The following is a 15,478-nucleotide window of genomic DNA, read 5'->3' as shown; positions in this document are numbered from 1 at the left end:
CGGCTTATTTTATTACTACGCTGACAACATTGAAGACGTCATTTCATTTCTTTCGTGTGTGTAGATGTGATTTGATTGTTTCGCTGCCTATCTATGTAGTTAAATGTAGTCTAGAAGCAAATTGGGCGTTGTTGGCTGGTATACCTCAATGAAAAATACAAATCGTAAAAATGTGTTGTTTGGAAAGATGTAATTTACATTTACGTGGACACGAGCAGTAGTATACGCATTTGTGTTTGAAACCTTACAATGAATTAAGTGTTACTTTTACGTAGTATCCTTTTCCATTATAACTTTAATTGATTTACTGCAAGACTATTTAAAACATATAAGTAATGCCGGAGCAAAGTAACGATTATCGCGTTGTAGTTTTCGGTGCCGGCGGTGTGGGTAAAAGTTCTCTGGTACTACGTTTTGTAAAAGGCACGTTTAGAGAGTCATACATACCGACAATCGAGGACACATATAGACAAGTAAGACAAGTTTTCTTAAAATAGAACCAAATTACCTGCATAATCGATATTTTTTTCTGTATGCTTAGTAGTGGCATCAGTGTCTATTGTTGTCTTTTTATGTTATTGAATTATGCCAAATTGTATCTGTTTTGTTATTGTTTTTTTTTTCAATGTAAACTTGTAGACTTATGTTTCACAGCCTGTAATAAATGATTAATAGCACCTCATCATCATCACTGGTAGTCTTAAAATTTAAAATTCATTACATATAAACAAGTTTGGGAACAGATGAAATTATTTTATTAAATATTTTGATTTGTTTTTTTTTTAAGTAGTCACACTACTATATATAAATTAAAAACTGTAATAGATGTCATATATTACAGTTTTTAATTCATTACATATACTTGAAACTTTTATTTGGTCTTCCAATCTGTAATTTTATAATTGGGATGTACATCAGCTTGTATACATTGGGTTAGCACTGATTGACTAGCACATTATCTTTTCGCGGATTAGCAAAGTAATATTTTGGTATTAATTACCACAAAAATGATAAAGTTAAATTATAAAATTAATGTTTTAAAATTGTGACCCAGGAGACACAACCATGGTGACAAAGCTTAATAAGATGGGATCTATGTATGTGCATATATAGTGGCCAAGAGATCTTAATTTTTATGTTGTTGAAAGCCTTTAGGGCCAAGGTCCTACCTATAGTACTTATTTAGTTCGATGAAATTTAAACCATAATTCAATTGGAACAGAGTTGCATTTCTTTTGTTTCGTTGAATTTTCAAACAAATAAATATCAACTCTAGTCCCTGCACAAATTTCAGTGGCAAATTTTGTGTTTTCCATTTCTATGGCCTCAGGAGGATAGAAGAATATCTACATACTAAATATTTTTTAATTCTAAAACAATATAAGCAAATGCTATAGCATCATAACCCATTATCTTAAGGAACTATTTTTATTCTGTTGTTGTATATTATTATTTGATTAAATGTGTTGGTTTAATTTTTATTTTTATTATTTTCCTCGTCTTTTAGATTATTTACATCATTATATTCAGGTGAGTTTCATTCATTATTTTTATTTTGTTTTTCTCTCCGTCTTTGTAATGCACTTGGAAGTTGGATGTTTTTTAAAGTCGAAAACATGATTGTCTTTTGTCCAACACTCATTATATGCATGTTTGGCAACATAATGTATCTGCGTCGACCATACATGTTAACTTGAGAAATAAGAACAATGTAATGCTCAAAATGATGATTGTGCAGGTCATATTGAGCATACCTATTATTCTTATTCTCCATCGCGCCTCCTGCTAACTACCCTTGTTCGGCCTTGCGTATCTTGACTTGAAATTGTGCCAGGATCGCCCACTTGGCAAGCATTTCTATTACCATAGTTTACGATATTTGTGGCCTTAACATAATTACATGACCAAATGCACTAATCGATTAAAGGTCCATCAATAGTTCAATTTCAACAAAGCATTCTATTGGTCCGTCTGGATTACCACTTTGCATGTGTTTAGATCATTAGATTCCAATAAAACACTCCGCTGGTTTAAGTATAAAAATTACTTATTCGGACTATTACAAATTAAAAATATGTACACCCATTTGTCCCATTCTAGGGGTTCCACGTTACTGTTTAAATGTTTTACTTTAGTTTAGTATTAATAGATTGTACGTGTGTCGTATTTAAACGCTTTGCTTTAAAACGTTTCAGGTGATAAGTAGTAACAAGACAATATGCACGCTGCAAATAACGGATACGACGGGGTCGCATCAGTTTCCTGCGATGCAGAGGTTATCTATCAGCAAGGTAAGTAAATAGCGTAATGTACCATAATATATATACCGTGAAGAAGAAAAAACTATATTATTTTGAGGGTTCAATATTTATTTTATTTATTTATTGGAAACAATGTAAGTTTACACTTACATTTCACTTATTATTATATTATTATTATTTATTAAATAGTAGTCCTTTGGGTACTTTCTGCGACTAAAGACGCAGATTTAAAAGGGGGCGTAAAGCCAGGAAATTAGAAAGAAATAAAAGATATGGCACGCTGCGCGAAATTTGCGACGATAAGTTTGGCGATGGCGAAAAACTACAATTTTGCGTTAACCCCCTCTTAATTTGACGATTAAATCTGTGATAGGTATACCCTGCGTTCACTCAGATGTGACAACAATGAATCAGGAAGAGCTTCTTTACAGAATATGTTTATCTTCATTTAAATATTTAAGTTTTTATAGATTTTGCGTTTAATAGATGTTTACAAATAATTAAGCGATAAGAAACAAAGGCATGTACATTGAGAAATTGTTCTAAAATTCAGTCCGTGCACTGAGAATCTTTAGTTTTTCATGTTATTTTTGCAACTAAAAGGCTTGTATGTTTACGATTGCGATTCTAATGCAGTTTCTCGTATAAACATGAAAAAAAATAGTTATCTAAGAAGCTAAGGGTAAAAACTCTTTTTACATAACCACTGTAAGTAAATATGGACATATTTACTTTCAGGGCCACGCGTTCATATTAGTCTACTCCGTGAGCAGTAGACAGTCTCTTGAGGAGCTTAAGCCAATATGGCAGACGATAAAGGAGATAAAGGGCGCCGATCTGCCGAGTATCCCGGTGATGCTGGCAGCAAACAAGTGTGATGAAAGCCCAGAAATCAGAGAAGTATCTGCGAGCGAGGGGCAGGCTCAGGCACAAATGTGGGGCGTCTCCTTTATGGAAACATCTGCTAAAACGAATCATAACGTCACACAGCTTTTCCAGGTTAGTAAAACTAGTTAGTAAAAGTAGTTGATTGCCTAGTAGCTAGCTAGGCAATCAACTCTTTCTCTTTGGAGGCATAAATTTATTCTTCAACAGTTATTTTCGTTGGTAGTCACAAGCGTACTCGTAGTTAGGCAGGGTCATATAGAACACTTTTCTGTGGCCTAACTATCTCCTATAGGAGATGGAAGAAAAGCAAAAATTATCTAATTCTATACTTCCAAGTGCGAACTATGCAAAATAGTGTTTAGTAGAAACTTACAACTTATAATATATTGATTCACTGGGAGTAATAATAAATCAAAATGAAATGTTTTATGAGCTAGGCATAAAAGTTAAAATGTACATTTGACTTTGAAAAGTGACCCAGGAGACTTGTCCACTAGAACATTCGAAATTTATTCGACATACGTTTTGTAATAATAACGCTAACTTGTTTAAATTCCAGGAATTACTGAACATGGAAAAGAATAGGAACGTCTCCCTTCAAGTAGATGGCAAGGGAAAGAAAAAGAAAGACAAAGTAGTGAAAGACGGCGGCGAAGCTTCAGCGAGCGGAAGGGAAAAGTGCTGCGTCATGTAATGTTACAGCGGGTAACCCTTCAATTTGTTATAAGTAGGCCCATTACCTTATACCTAATTATTTATTTAGTCACATTAAATCTAGTCATTATAAATTCATATCTCGATGATTTCGCACGACATAGCATAATTATTGTAACGCATAATATAAATAAAATTATAAGTATGTACTATAATTATGCCTTTAAAATAATTATTAATAATAAAATATTGTGATGAAACTGGACAGTCATCAGAATGCATGTTTTGCTAATAATTAAAAAAAAAATATTTACACTAGTTGACTTGTTTAATAATGACTGACGTGATTCAGTAATAAAGAGATGAGTGGATGTCCTGTAACGAACGTGTGGAAATACAACGAAATGAAGTCTATAGGACTTGCTGTTAATTGATTTCGTATCCCGAATAAAGTTAGTCATTAATTATCCGATGCTAAAAATATTGTGCAGTGATAAGATTTTTTTTTGTGCTCTCTTCGTAATTTTTTTTGTCCTATTTTTACATTATCTCTCTCTCTCTCTCTCTCTCTCTCTGAATTCTTTTACCACCTCTGCGGTATTTTTTACTTAAAAATAAAATATACCATGTACTTAAAGAAGTGATCTCTTGTCTTTTGAACTGTATCTTGTATAACATGTGCTAACATATCGCTCATAAGAGGACATGTTTTGATTATTAAATAAAATTTGGTGATCTATTAAGGCCAATGTAATTAACTGGTTAAAGAAAGAACCGCCTCACTATAGAATTTGAGTCTATTTACATACCTACTAGACCAAAAAGGGAGTAGTTCCTAATGAAGTAGAAAAAAGCATATTGGAATATTTCCTGTGCCAAATTTTAGCCCAGACATAGAAAAAATTAGCATTTGTACTTGACATACATTAACGTCAAATAATCATATGTATTTTCATTTAAAAAATTGCAAGCCATTTTTTCACATTTCTTAATATTTGTTACAAAAGACAAAGCTTTGAAAGAAAATCCTTCACTTGTATATTTTTTATAGAATACTATCTCTATTTACCATATACCAATGCGTTTGTAAAAATCACTTCTCACTTTTAGGCCAGGAAATAAATGCCCAAAAAAAGGTATAGAGGGAAATGCTTAGAACACAATTTTTGACTTCGTAGCTTTGTTTGGATTAGTTAGGAGGTGAACATATCAAAAGTCCCCGGCCGTAACCCTGGTGCTGGGGGGGAGGGGGGTTTGAAGGTTCCGATTTTCGGTTGTTCGATTATATCTCGGAAACTATGCGTCTGAGCAACTTGGCCACTTACACAAAATGAAAAGAGATTTAATTTGTTAAAGTTTTATTCAGTGAAGTTTTTCGATATCTTGTATAGTTTTTGAGATATCCGCTCTTGAAGGGTTATTTAGGGCTCTCATTTTTATCTTGATTATATACATTAGTGAAGCTGCTAGGCCGGGTTTGGAATCGTTTTCGTATAAATCGGGGGTGCTGAATTCATTTATGGTATCAACATTGACACCATTCCTAAGTAAAAACAAAATTTAAAAAAATATTTTTTATAAAACTCCTCTTTACGCTTAAACTGCCGAACCGATTTCGTTGAAATTTGGTATAGATATGGTTTGAGTCCCAGAACAGTACATAGGATAGTTTTTATAACCAAAATCATCTTTTAAGGGTGTGAAAAGGGGGGTGGAAATTTGTATGGGAAATCAATAACCGCTGAACTTATTTAAATAATATTTGGGATGGTCTGCATGTTTGATTTAGTTGATAATGATACCAAACATGACTTCAAACCTAAATTTAAACAGTAAAACAGTATTAACCTCAAGAATTCAACTTCGGCGAAGAAGCTGAATTCCCCTCACACCAAATTTCACACCTTCAAAGTATGATTTTTGAGATAAAAACTATATTATATTATATCCTGTTTCGGGACTTAAAATATCTATTTACCCAATTTCAACTAAATCGGTTCAGCGGTTTAAGCGTGAAGAGGAGTAAAAAAAAAGTTATTTGTTTAAAGTTTATATGTTTTTACTTCGGAAAGGTGTCAATGTTGATACCATAAATGAATTCAGCACCCCCGATTTATACGAAAACCTTACCAAACTCGGCCTAGCAGCTTTACTGATGTAGATAATCAAGATAAAAATGAGAGCCCTAAATGAACCTTCAAGAGCGGATATCTCAAAAACTATACAAGATATCAAAAAAATTGACCTAATAAAACTTGTAACAAATTAAATCACTTTTCATTTTCTATAAGTGGCCATGTCGCTCAGACCCATAGTTTCCGAGATATAATCGAAAAACCGAAAAAAATAACCTTCAAACCCCCTTCTCCCCCTCAGCACCAAGGTTACGGTCGGGGACTTTTGATATGTTCATCTCCTAACTAGTCCAAACAAAGCTAGGCAGTTAAAAATTGTGTTCCTAGCATTTCCCTCTATACCTTCTTATTGCTTGGCCTATTTCTAAATAATGTAAACTTGTTATAATAGTAAAAGTATTTTCTTGACACCAACGTACCATGTACTGTACCGTATCGACTTCAAGTTTTTATACATATTTAAGTCACGGAGAATGTAGTATAATATATAAGTAGCATTTGCCTCGAAACGTAGCCGTCGTTAGTTTATAATGCACCTAATTTATCATTCACCAAAACATATCCAAATAGTCCAGTTTTAAAATATTATCTACTTAATGCACCACTCTCGGGTAATTTTATTTACTCAAGTGGCCGTTGAATTTATTATTCGAAAACAGACCTTAGGAGCAACGCCTTTGCACGTATTTGTGCCCGAATTTTCAACGAATTGTTCGTATTGTATATTTTTATGTATACATAAACACTTATGTATTTATGTAACTTATGTATTCTAATGAACTCCACTTTAGACAATATGTAAATTGTTACATAATGTCTTAACTCTTAAGTGGAGTTCAATAAAAAATGCAAATAATGTAAACAAAGCATTTTACCTTCATTACTTCGTAATCGACAATCGCGCACTTTTTAAGGACAACCATGATCGTATCAACAATTTATAATATACTTATATATTATAATTTTATTATATGTTAATTATTAATATTTCAAGGAAAACAACCCTTGTAAAAATATTAGGTTACCTATTTATGTATGTCAAATGCTAACAAATGCAATTTCTATTGAACTCAACTTTAATCAGACCATGATTATTTATTTAATGGTATGTGTTAGTTAATATGATGTTATGCATTATAAAAAGCGGAGCAATGCTTTATATAATGTAATGTTTTAGGTTTCAAATATACCCTTTAATGTGAGTTATGTAATTATATTGTTCCGGGCGTGATAAATGTTTTATATATGTTTGTTTTAGTCACTATAAAAGAATCAAAGAAGGTTTTTTTATTTGTCTTATTGTGGGAGTGATAGTAAACATAAAGAAGACGAAATTAAATACGGTGTTAATAGCGGTAGTCAATATGTTTGGCATGTCAGGCACATATAAATTGTTGTCCATTTATAATCTCATTTGTGCACGATATTAACAATTAAGTTAACACAACACAACAACACAAGCCTTGAGCTTACTGTGGAGCTTAGTCAATTTATGTAAAAAATGTCCTATAATATGTATTTATTTAATATAACAAGTTGCATTAATAATAAAAGTTATTAAATGCTGTGTTGTTATAGTCGGACCAAAGTATTTTCATGTTAATTGATGTAAGTTATAAAAATCTAATTTCATTGCGAGTCTAAACTTTAGTTAAGATACATCGGTTAAGGCATATTTTATACACTGTCTCTTGTCTCTTTTATGACTATACCTGCTTTTGCTATTTTCATACAAATATTTCTATTTATGCTGTATTTCTATTAATTAACTCTAACTATGACCTTTAAAAGCTAACACTTCTTTTAAAATACTTCATTCTTTAAAACAATCAGCTTACTATTTTCTTACATTCCTAGGTCCTACTGGGTCGATTAACCTTTTCTTTTTTTTGTTGTTAATTCAGTCCGGTTAGCCAGGAGACATCATTGACAATATTAACAAGTAATATGCTTGAGTCTCACTTTATTGGAGTTAGTGAAATAAAATTGAAAACTTCTAGGGACTGCAGACTGAAGCCACATCTGAGCTTTTTGATTCGCGACAATTGTATAGGTACTGAAGTTAGAAAACGGCTAGTAACAAACAAAGGTACGAAAAACCTTTTAAAGAGGATTAAAGTTGCTATTGTTTTGTAACCTTTGTTAAAATCAAACTGCTACTGAACGTACAAATTATAGTCCGACAAGAAATTGTAGAAAAATATTAAGGGCGCCACTTCCTACGTAACTGTCAATTTTTGACGTCAAATGCTTAAACATGGCCACAATTTAGTAAGTATGAAATTTGTTTTGATAAATTTTATTTTATTTCTACTATTTTATGGCTCCTCTACACGATGGACCATCATAGTGGCCGCCACTAAGATGGGCCAGCGTGTAGATAGGGTAGTGCTGTCGGATGGCTTATGGCGCGGCGGGGTGGGCCATAAGCCATCCAACACCACTACCCTCTCTACACGCTGGCCCATCTTAAGGGCCCACTATGATGGTCCATCGTGTAGAGGAGCCATTATGCCGCATTGTAACTACAAGCAAACCAAAGACAACCAAATTTAGCTAGTTACCTATATCAATTGCTGCACGGGCTGCGCTGCTGGTTCATTTCACTTATAAAACTATGGTGGTGTTTCATAAGTCATTAGTGAAATGAAATATTTGTGTATTTAAAACTGGAATTGTAATGTAGTACGCTTGTACATGTAAAATGCAATCAATTAATGCCAAAAAATAAATATAAAATCACTGTGACCCAAGAGACAATGAATACAAGAAAAAGTTAATTGTCCCACAAAACATAACGAAATGGAAAGCTTAGAATACGAGTCCATTCCTAAATAATTGTACCTATATGTACGCAGTCTAAATTTTTGTAATAAAAGTATTAATATTAATAGTAAACCACAAACACTAATATTATAGGTATTAAGCAAAATTTTCAAATTCCGTGTTTTCAGTAGCAACTGCTAGTTTTCTTTCTGTGTTTTACCAACACTTATTAATCATCAGTAATGCTATAATGTAATAAATGCTCCTTTACTCTTCAAAATGGTGCAAACTTAATATTGAATGGCAATAATATTATAGTAGTTGCTAGAGATTTCGTCTAAGTAGAAACCCTGAACAAAGGCGTTTGTACCTTAATTATCAAATATGATGTGAATGACTCTCAAAGCTTAAGGATACCTATAGGTACCTAGACTACCTTGTGTTTAATGACAAAATATGATGCTGTTTCTTGAATTTAATTCCTTTGTGAAAAGAATTAAATACAATGTCTTCAACTACATATCCGACAAAAAATTCTATTTACCTTATTTATCCTATTTCATAATGCAGGAGAGTCGACGATTTTAAATTAGATACTTAGTTATAAACGAAGTGATTAACTGAATGCGTACCATAAATGTATCTAGTCCATAATACCTACGCTCTAGCAGTAGTTTAAAAGTAGATCTCGCCTCATTACTTATTCACAAAGCTTGGTTAGGATAAAAGTGTTGCAACATTTGGCTTTACACGATAGAGTGAAGTGATGCTCTGTTTGTACATATTATATACTTATATATGGTTTTGTTACAATGTTGTATTTATTATGGGGTTGCGAATGTTTGTTGACCAAACCGAAGATGATGATGTAGATCGTAAGTAACGTAATGTAACTGAACAAACAAGTTGCTTTATATCCCACTTACGAATAAATCTTGAATTTCCTGAACGATGCTTAGAAAAATTACCAATTCTTATATTTTTAAATCAATCTTGTGACACTTCTCAGTAAGGCATACAGAAAATAAAACAGAAATTATAAAACTTCATGTTCTTTTTGTTTCATCATAACCAAACCAAGCCTTTAATATGTTTTATCTATACCCTATATGTAATATAAGTATCTATATCTATAAAACTTTGTCCATTAATAGTGGCTAATGAAAGTTGAAAGTGACAAAACACGGCATTTTCAAATAATTGTCATATTCTAGAAATCGTAAAAAGTATAAAAAATATGCAATCCACAAGGATTACAAAATTAAAAGAGCTGCCTGCTACAGATTTTTTGAAATTGCCGCGTTTTTCCAGGTTCAACTTTCATTAGCCAGACCCTAAAGTTAAATAGACCAAACGATAAATTGTATCGGTGAATTGTGTTTCAAACCTAACTACAAAGCTAAGATGTAAGCAGAGCTTTTGGTGTCGGTAGTGGAAATGCTCATTGTAAAATGACAAGACAAAATTAAATTGACTAGGACTTTATTAAAATATAAAAATGTTTTACAAAAATATCATTAAAAACAAGGAATTAGCAAGTTATACAGTCTGCTATGCCCGAAGGTTGACTGGTAGAGAATGCCTCATAGCATTAAGTCCGCCTTTTGTACGATTGCATTTTCTTTTGTGCAATAAAGATTAAATAAATAAATAAATAATAAACACACGGTGGCTAAAAACTAAGTGCATTCCCGTTGCCAGGGAGGTTTGGGATTATACTGAGCAACTTTTACTATGGGACTAACCCTGAAATCTCGAAAAAAGATTTGGCTGTTTCATACATTTCGGCTGGTCCATTTTCTATGAGAGGGTAGTTTTATTTTTTGCAATTTCGTGGTTGGTCCCATTGTAAAAGGTGCTCAGTATAATCCCAAGACCTTCCTTGCAACGGCAATGCACTTATTTTTTAGCCACCCTGTAAATAGTGTAAATTATACCTAACATTCGTTAAGCTATAGAGCATATTACCCAAATGAAAGGGCTGGAAAAAGAGCCAATTGATGTTTTGATAGGAAAGTTATTAACCTTCATCAGAAATGGTGCATGCAGTTTTTTTTTTCAATTTTATTCTGTTCATCAAGTCAGGAGTTGACAACGAAACAAAACAAAATTCTTGGTACGTCCAAGTCCAATGCTCGGCTCGCGGCTGCACTGAACGTGTGCATTACGTGGTACGATCGATTCCGTGCAAGAGGCTAAGTCAAACTTACATTTTGACATCAAAATTATATTCAAATGATGTCATTTTGTTCTCATTCGCCCGTGCGTCTCGCTCGCGCTAATTCGTGTACAGACATGTCCTAGCGAAATTCACGGGCGCATCATAACTAAATTACCTAATTTATGATATCTAAATTAGGTATGATGTTAAAGTGTACGTTCGAATGTGCCTGCGTCGTGGCGCGCCGCTCGCTCGCATCGCATGATACAATTACCTCCTCGGTTGCACGAGTTGCGGTAATTATTGTTCACCTCAGCAGCTCGAACAAGCCTACTTTCGTCACTCCCTGGAGTGAGGAAAGTGCGACTTTCCTCACTCCAGGGAGTGAAACAATGTAGCTTTTTAATTTAGTGAAGGCCATGAACTTCATACTTTTATAACATTTTTTTTTATGGTATGGTATAGTCTCGTCTCGTCTCGTATTGTATCGTATCGTACATATTATAATACTTTTTTTCTGTTTATTCTGTGTAATTCGAAATACATTTTAACCTTTAATATGTTCTCACTACTGAGGTGAAAAATTATGTGTGCAACACGAGAGCAAAGTTATTTTACATCTCGTGTTTTTGAGTCCCTCGCTACGCTCAAGATTCTACCTTAGAATCTTTCGCTTACTCGGGACTCAAAATAAACACTCGCAAGAAAAACCAACTTTCCTCTCTTGTTGCACAAATGACTAATGCGCGCAAAATGTAAAAATGCGCGATGCGCGCATGCATGGCGCACGCAAGGCGCGAACCGCGCATTCGCTAGATCTCAATCTGTACGCGCCTCAGTGCCTCCTTTTTAGCTTATTGCAGTAAAAATTCAACCACAAAAAATAATGCAAAAAAAGTGCACCTTATATACATTTCATTCAAAAATAAACATAGTCATTATTTACATATCGGTAAGAAGCCAACATAACAAAGATTAAATTTTAATTAAAAAATATCACAGGTAGTTGAACTCGAACATAATTTTATTAGACCTGCCTTATTCTACAATAAAAGTAGGGCCGTAGCAAGAGTAGTATGGTGGAAAAAAAAATATGTTAGCTACTACTTGTTCTCTTATGATCCGGTAAATCATTTTTTCCAGTCTACATTTTTTATTAGTTGATGGTATTCACAAAACTTCTAGTTCTACTCATTTCGGTCCATGCATTCTAAAAGGCATCACCACTGCCATCATTTAATCTTGTATTCCCATGATTTCTTATTCTAACTCCAGAATTTATTGAAGACGGTTCAAAATCATGACTGTAAGATTTATAATCATGCAATCGTCCAGTACTAGAAGACCTCTTTAAAGAAGTTGTTAGTATTGTTCCATTGGTAATATGAAGAGGTCTTGCAGCCTGGATTCGTGGGATTTGAGTAGAACTTGTATTATTAATTTGTGCACTAGTAAGTGCCCGCGTACATACATCTAATATCCTATCTAGAGTGGCGCTGCTTATCCGATCTCCGCCACCGTCTATGCTAGGTATTTGATTACCGCTTACGTTACTTGTATGAGTCCTACCACGTTTTTCATTTACGCCAATGCTAAACAAACCATATAGAAAACTAAGATTAAAGGGAATGTTAAGTATATAAGTAAATACTATCATCACAAGAAGAACAACTAATATAACAGTAAAAGCTACAGTTAATAAACCTGTCATAATCACATTCATGGGGAACCACATGCCATCTGAAAACAAAAGAAAACTTACATTATTAAGATTAGTTCAATCTGTAATTAATTTATATTCAATCAAAAATGTATTCGCTAACTGGCTAGTCTGGCAAAAAAAAGCCAATTCTGCTATTACTGTAGACATTAATTGTATGTTTTGAATTTGTCCATTGGGTAACATATTCTATAGCAAGTTATTATTGGGAGAACAATCAAATTGTGATTAAGATCATTACTAAACATCACTACTATACCATCACTATACCATTACTATACTATACTATATCATTACTATATGATAAATATTTCTTTAATATTTGAATCCTTACCTGTTATCCCATGAATTATTGTCTGCACTGTAGAACTAATAGTGATCATGGGCTCCGATATAATTGTAGTAAACATCCTCACACCTATTTTCAAGGGGTTCATATATTTCAAGAACTTGATAGGGTCGGGAGATGGCACATCACAGGTGGATGACCAGAAATACCATTTACATTTATTAATTGCTGACATGTAACGGTCAAATTCGTGTTGCTCCGCCTCCTGCAATCAAAACATCATCAAATATTTTTGGTTGGATAATGTCTCCTGGGTCACTATTCCACTGTTTTTTTTTTAAAGTACCTAATTTTAGTTCCTAAATATAATTTATGGAAATCACCTCACGTTTGTAGACACATTTATGAGAATTCTAGGGATATTTTATTGTATTTTTGGTTATTTTGGAAGAAGTACTGTTCAACCAAAAAAACAGAACACAAAATACTAAAAACCTAAGAACATGAAAATAAAAAAGCATTAGTTAGTGTACCATTTTGCCTAGGAGACAGAACAAAAATAGGATAGGAAACTTACTTTATATGAAACAAATACTTCATATAAATATAGTGCAATAAAAGCAATAATCTTGAAGTGTTTATGGGACATATGATTCCACAGCCACATCATTGCACCGGCAGCTGCTAATATTCCAAATGCTATTGCTATTTCCATCTGAAACATTAAAACACAAAAAATCAAAATAAAATAATACTATGGTTACTTACATTAAAAAAATATAGCTTCATTTAATTTAGTTTAAGATGATCATTAGATGACAATGGAAAGACAAGATTCGGGCCCTACACCCCAGCAAGGGGTAACAGGAAAAGAAGAAGATGATCATTAGATGCAATGGTAAATGAGGTGTGATGCATTAAAGGTCATTTGACTATTTTTTTTAAATGTCCCAGTACCTATGTTGGTATTATAAGTATATTGCAGAAATTCACAAATGCTCTAACATTTCAAAACAATTGTGTTTTTGCAGGCAATGTAAAAATATGTTTAACAACAAGATCTTCATGTATTATGCATTTTGCATCAAGGATCTACAAAATAAGTTTGTAAGAAATCTAGAAGTCCTTAAACTGCGTCCGGACCCGGATATGTCCTTAAACTACGTCCAAAAGAGAGGTATGGGCGCTGTGAATGACATCTCGCTTTGTGTGGTAGGGCACAGGACAGCGGATGTCATTCCAGATCTAGAGCAGAGCCCAACTGGGGAAGTACCTCCACCTTACAGAAAACCGCAGCCAAATAACACTAGATCCTACTCAGTGTTGTGTTCCTGCCGGTAAGTAAGGTTGCCAGAGCTCAACGAGGGAGAGGAGTGTTAGGGTCGGCAACGCGCGTGTAATATCTCCGGTGTTGCAGGCGTCCATAGGCTACAGTAACTGCTTACCATCAGGCGGGCCGTATGCTTGATTGCCACCGACGTGGTATAAAAAAATAGAACGCCTTAATATTACCTTATATTTCACCAAATAAAAGTGGATGTAATCATTCCATGCCATAACTATTCTTTCTGAAACACTAGGCTTGTAAATGGCATTCTCCACATATCCCACTGAGCGACGGAATATTTCCTCAGATAGAGCTACATTTGGATTCAGGTAATCATTTAAAGTGGTCCATTGACTCTTGTCAAATCGCATTTGAACTGAAACTTCAACTGAGTTGTCTTCGTTTTTCTGTAAAAATTTAAAACTAAATTAGAAGAGAATGTATGGTAACAAAAACTTAGCGGCCAAACAAAGAATGTAAACAGAGTCAAATGTAAACGTTAAGCACGCTATGCCGGCAAACAAAAAAATAACCTTGTATTTAGAAAGGTGAAGTGATAAGTTTAATATTCTAGAAGTCTTTTGTAGCATTCTGTTTCAACAGAAAAGTTACAACTTACTTTATATTGCCCTCCTTTTAATATAATGGCTAGCATTCGTTTAAAGAACCAGTCTCTCATTCCTGTACTTGCGGATTCTGTAGTCCTAACCTGAGGCAAAGGCATCCTCAGATCAGGTGTAACATCAATATTCTCATTCTCCTTTTGCTGAAGTATTGCGTCATTTTTATTGTGCCAAGGATCCGGCCCCTCTTGTTGTACAGTTTCAAGTGGGTAACAGCACATACACATCGTTATTAACAATCTTATCTTCATTTTTAATTAGAAGATTACATGCGATTCTATTCTAAACTAATGGTAATGAGTTTATTTTTTGAAATGACGTTTGTTTGTTTGTTTGTTTACTGACATAACGGCTATAACACACTACCGCGCCGCACCAAGGTCACGGTGCGCCGCACCCGTAAGTAAGAGCGAGAAAGAGATCTCTTAAGGTACACTACACACGGCTCAGTGCATATCCTTGGAAATTTATTGAAAAAATTAGCACCTTTGGTGGATCTAAAAATAGTAAAAAACAAAATGAAATTTACTATTGATATAACGATATATACATACTGACGTGTTATATCCTAAGGCCAGGATTACACTTGTAAGTTTTACTTACGTAAGTAGGGACACAGCCATACTACAGAATGAGATATGAATATCGTTATCT

The 15,478-nt window shown here is 33.7% G+C and overlaps 2 protein-coding genes across 2 annotated transcripts; one reads left to right on the top strand and one right to left on the bottom strand.

Moving 5' to 3' along the window:
- Nucleotides 1-77: 77 nt before the first annotated feature.
- On the top strand, nt 78-4,322 carry LOC134743007 (GTP-binding protein Di-Ras2). Its single transcript, XM_063676270.1, has 4 exons — nt 78-473; nt 2,196-2,291; nt 3,000-3,260; nt 3,709-4,322. Exons 1-4 carry the CDS (start codon nt 336-338, stop codon nt 3,841-3,843), a joined length of 630 nt encoding a protein of 209 aa, XP_063532340.1. The 5' UTR covers nt 78-335; the 3' UTR covers nt 3,844-4,322.
- Nucleotides 4,323-11,423: 7,101 nt separating this feature from the next.
- Nucleotides 11,424-15,132, bottom strand: LOC134743006 (uncharacterized). The gene is made up of 5 exons (XM_063676269.1): nt 14,821-15,132; nt 14,387-14,608; nt 13,452-13,589; nt 12,920-13,139; nt 11,424-12,605 (listed from the first exon to the last, which is right to left on the bottom strand). Exons 1-5 carry the CDS (start codon nt 15,073-15,075, stop codon nt 12,076-12,078), a joined length of 1,365 nt encoding a protein of 454 aa, XP_063532339.1. The 5' UTR covers nt 15,076-15,132; the 3' UTR covers nt 11,424-12,075.
- Nucleotides 15,133-15,478: the final 346 nt, after the last annotated feature.

The sequence above is a fragment of the Cydia strobilella genome, chromosome 7, assembly GCF_947568885.1.
Source record: "Cydia strobilella chromosome 7, ilCydStro3.1, whole genome shotgun sequence".
Classification (NCBI taxonomy): Eukaryota; Metazoa; Arthropoda; class Insecta; order Lepidoptera; family Tortricidae; genus Cydia; species Cydia strobilella.
The sequence above is the reverse complement of the archived record's forward strand: the minus strand, read 5'-3'. Positions and strand labels throughout refer to the sequence as shown.